Source organism: Jatropha curcas, unplaced genomic scaffold (genome assembly GCF_041381405.1).
Source record: "Jatropha curcas cultivar XTBG-Jc1 unplaced genomic scaffold, XTBG_Jcur_1.0 HiC_scaffold_171_pilon, whole genome shotgun sequence".
Lineage (NCBI taxonomy): Eukaryota > Viridiplantae > Streptophyta > Magnoliopsida > Malpighiales > Euphorbiaceae > Jatropha > Jatropha curcas.
This window is the reverse complement of record NW_028322393.1, coordinates 43,553-48,512: the sequence shown is the minus strand read 5'-3', so window position 1 is coordinate 48,512 and position 4,960 is coordinate 43,553. Positions and strand designations below refer to the sequence as shown.

General features: G+C 30.1%; 1 protein-coding gene across 1 annotated transcript; it reads left to right on the top strand.

The window, feature by feature from the left end:
- The first annotated feature begins 1,693 nt into the window (after positions 1-1,693).
- On the top strand, positions 1,694-2,559 carry LOC149492005 (early nodulin-93-like). The gene is made up of 4 exons (XM_089716930.1): positions 1,694-1,880; positions 2,011-2,072; positions 2,181-2,256; positions 2,360-2,559. The coding sequence occupies exons 1-4, from the start codon at positions 1,802-1,804 to the stop codon at positions 2,452-2,454; spliced, it is 312 nt and encodes a 103-aa protein (XP_089573056.1). The 5' UTR covers positions 1,694-1,801; the 3' UTR covers positions 2,455-2,559.
- Positions 2,560-4,960: the final 2,401 nt, after the last annotated feature.

Below are 4,960 nucleotides of genomic sequence, written 5' to 3'. Positions count from 1 at the left end.
TTAATTTTGTAAACTTCAAGACAAAATAATTATTTCCCATAAAATGATAATGGAAAATAGTAATACATGGATTGAAAATGAATAATAATTAGACATAAATGTCTAAAAATGAAGGCGGGACATCTGATAGAATATAAATACTTACCATAAACTTAGTAGTAATTTATATGCAAGTCTCCAATGGAGACTAATATAATATTTAACATAAAATACTAAATAGAAATATGTAAGTTTTCCTAATTAAATTGACTTGACTTGAAGCTCAGAAAGAACTCTATTATACAACAACATATTCTCAAAAGATAGAGCTCTCAAAGCAATAAAATTCTAAATACTAATCTTTCTCTAAAAATAGTTACTGATCTTAGAGTCTATCATTTATTTTTCCAACATTCTTATTATTTTTTTTTTTCACTTATTATTGATTCTAGATTGAATATATGAGACTCCTTGATCTGGGTTAATATAGACCATTAAGATAATTTATTTTTGATTTTTTAATAACTTATGTTTCATAAAAAGAAAACTATTGAACAAAGAGACTCAGACAGTACACAACTACACCCACCAACCAAACCATCTACTGAGGCGAAACCATCAACAAAAGAGCTCTGTGCACTAAAAGCAGTCTATCCATCAATCTAACCCATCCATATAAGACACGCGGTGCTAATCTAATGAGAATTGCACAATGCACAAGAAGGGCTATGGACTACCCATGGTTTTTGGCAGCTTTAGTAAACGAGGGGCTTTCGATTGATGAATCCAGGAAAATAGAGAGTTTCAAGAAGTAACTATTTGTTTAGATATTTGTGTTCACAGTGTACAACACGTGCGCGATAGAGTTTACACTAATACCTGTTTTTCAGTTCATTGAACTTATGCGATCTATCAAGCAGTTTTTATAAGTAAAAAGAATTCAGATCTCTTAAATAAATAAGAGATCGAAGTGGTTGGATATAATAAAAATATTAAAGACAGTTAATCAATCAACTGAAATCATTTACTTGAATTTAAACTCAATTCAACTTTAAAAAATTAAATTCAAATTCAGTTTCTTTTATAGTTTACAATTTAAATACAATGTGATTCATTTATAAATTCGAATTAAAATTGAGTTCATTATTATTTTACCTGCTCTCTTCATTTTAAAGTTTGATTTTAGCTCATTTATTAAACAAATTCGATAAGTAGTCTCGAGATTGATTTTGTTTTATTAATGAATTTGAATCAGTTTTTTTTTATCGAATTAAGCTTTAAGAAGCTCCAAAGTAATTTAATTTATTTAAACTTAAAAGAAATAAATTATTTAGGCTATAATTATGATTTTGATTTTTAGATTTTGTAGGTGACTCAATCACTATTACACTAAAAGTTAAAAAATGAGTAGTTGAAAGAAAAACAAATCTGTGTGCCACTGCCATGAAATATTTTCCATTTTTAATTCCAAATGTTCCTCTTTTAGTGGCATCAAACATCTACTGCTGCCTTTTGCGTGTAACTTAATAAAGAAACGAGGGCAGTAGCATTGCAAAAAAAAAGAAAAAAAAAAAAAAAGACTAATGGAAGATGTTAGTTAGAAGTTAAAACTTAGAATTGAAGTGAAACCATCAAACTCTATCCTAACACCTGGGGCTCTCTTTGTCCAAAGTTCCCTATAAATATCCAACCAACTCTCTCTTCCTCTTCAACCACAGTTTCAGTAATCAGAAACCTCTCTCTTTCTACTTATTCAACTTCTCTGTTTAATTACTTACTAATTAATAAATTATCTTAATTAAGTTCATAATGGCTAAACACAATGGCTCGCTCTCCTCTTGAGCAAACTACCTTGGCTTCTCTAGACCAAAAGTTGGCCATGGCTAAACGCTGCTCTCATGGTATCGTCTCTTTTTTTTCTTTCTTCTTTATCTTCTTAGGGTTTATTAGTTATAGATTTGTAGTTAATTTTTCTAATTATTTGTTAATTAAGGTTTGATAATAATTAAATTGTGTTTTATGGATGAACAGAAGGAGTAGTTGCAGGAGCTAAAGCAGCTGTTATGGCCACCATTGCCACTGCCATTCCAACTGTAAGTGATTATCTTCCTTATTTCTATACATTTTATTTGTTAAGAATTAAATATTGCGTGTATTGAATATATTTTTCAGCTTTTATTGAGTTCTTTTCTTATGTGTAGCTTGCCAGTGCAAGAATGCTGCCTTGGGCAAGAGCCAATCTTAACCACACTGCTCAAGCTCTCATAATCTCTACAGGTTAATTAATTAATTAATTACCATCTAAACAGTAATTATTTGTTAATTTCTCTTTATTATTTTATTTTCTTCACTGCTAATGAAAATTTTAATTTATTTGCAGTTGCTGGAGCAGCTTATTTCATAGTTGCTGACAAGACTGTCCTGGCTACTGCAAGAAAAAACTCCTTTAACCAGAGATCCAATATTGAGGCATAAATTCACTGTGTATTTCAATTTAAGCATTTCCTTTTATCAATTAGTATAAGAATTCCTGTGTAAATCCATCGTCAAATTATAAATAAAGAAGGGGTTTTCCTTGTACGAGCATTTGTGAATTAAAATTATCATTCAGCTTAAATGAGAATGAAAAATTGTATTTAACAACAAAAATATATATTACATATAAATTCTCATATTTCCACCAATAAATAGTCTTTACATGAGCAAGGTAATGATGAAAGTGCTTTCTAATTTCTATCCCTACAATATTTCTCCATTGAAATCTTGGAAATCAACTTAGTATCAGAATGGCAATTTCCACATACACAGATTCTTGCTTTATTGTTACAGTTCTTGTTCCTAGTTTAATACAGATCAAACCAAAGCTTTATTGTTACAAAACTTCATTGAATCATATTTCACTTGATCTTAGAGGAATTTTATAAGATTTTTATAGGAAACCCGCCAAAAATACAAGAGAAGATCAATTGTCAAAGACTTCCAGTAAATAGCACACCGAGGGCGTGCTTCCCAACACCCCCGTACTACTTTGCAGAGTTCAACTTTGACCGAAATTTCATATTAAGCCCGTGCTGCCCACATGAAGATATTATGGGATGTACGTTATTAAACCTGGAGTCCTATTTAGATGTTGGGAGAGTTTTAGTTAGGAGAAATATAAAGCCTAAACAGTTTTCTATCTCCAAAAGTTCAGATTCCAGGAATCTTAATTTGGCCACCCCTAATTTGTAGTACATCTCCATAGCCACTTTCAGGAAGGTGAATACTAGTTGCCGAAAATCCACTATCTACCCAACTTCTTGTTTCTTCATCTAATCCAAAGTAGAATATGTAAATGTGATGTTTATTTATAAAATTATGATGAGAAAATTTCTCCAACAATTTGTTAAATCTTGCCCAAGCGGCATAAAATGGCTTTGAGTGTTGTTGACTAAAATATGCAAGTATTTGTCGATGAAACATCTCAAAATACTTTGCTAGAATAATGAAAAAAAATCAACAAAAATAAAGAAAAACTACAAATAATATATTTCAATTAACAAAAAAAATTAAAATAAAAAATTGTCTAACTTAATAATAGGTTAATTGGTAATGATATTGGTAACACCAATCCCTAGCAACGGCGCCAAAAACTTGACAGGCTTTTTCACAACTGTATAAAATTGCAAATAAGTAATAAAGAGTAAGTAGAGTATCGTCCAACGAAGATTATATACTAAATACCAAAATTATGTTAACCTATTATTATTTAAATGACAATAAAGAGAATGTATTTGAAAATAAAAGAATTAAAAAAAAACAACAAGAATGAGATCAAGCAAGAAATTGTTGAAAAGAAATCGAGGGCTAAAAGTTACTAGGGATTTTGACTTCACTCAATTCTATCCACTTATCATATTAGTTTGATAATCAATTTTAATTATTCAACAAAGAGAAATAACCCTAATTCACTAATAAGCTCTTTCGATGTTTTATTAACTATTTTAACATACTTCAATTATCCATCTCTCAATGGCACAACCAAACATAGATTAAATCATTAAATTCTTGTGATTATTCAAGAATTCATAAATTAAGATTTTTAATTTTATGAAAATCTCCCACGAGTGAAACCGTTTAGCTCTCGTATCAAGTTGCTATTCCCATGAAATTTATGACCTTGTTCATATTAAAATCCATTCTCTCTACAGTGATTAATGAAAAAAAATCAATCTAGTGGAAAAACTCTACTTGGAATTTTACTTGAATAAAAAAAACATCAAATCTAATATTATAAACTGGAGTTGAATTTAAGTTACATTATATCCCCAGTAAAGATATTTAGTTCGACATAGTAAATGAATCAAACTCAATTAAATTTATGAATAATCCATAAAGAATAATAAATAAAAGAGAATTTAGAAATAAAAACTAATCAACGATTAACGGTTCGAAACCGGTCCGAACATGAACCAGAACCAGTGGCCTATGGTTTGGTTTTGGTTCCATCATTTTTGGAACCGTGAATCGGCGGTTCCAAAAACCAGCCGGAACCATCTGGAATCGCTGGCTTTTCCATACGGTTCGAACAGATGGTTGGAACCGCAGGTTCAAGCCGGCGGTTCCAAGAATATTTGAATTCTGTTTGTAACGGCTAACACCGATGGTTCCAGCAGCAACTTTTTTTTTTCAAATTTTTTTGTGAAATCCCCAAATTACCCCTCATAACAACTATAAACGGCTCCATAATAGTTAGTTTCAAGGGTATTTGTGGAAAAATAAATTTTTAGATTTATCATAAATACCTCATTCCATTTACAATCCCCTCACACAAATTATCTCTACTTTCTCTACTCTATATTATCCTTCTCTACTCTACAATCTCTCTAATTTTCATTCATAAATTATTGTCCAAAACATTGCAAGATAATTTCTTCAAAGTCTAATCTCCAATTATTTGTCTAAATTATTGTGAATTAATTTCTTCAAATTCCAATCTCTA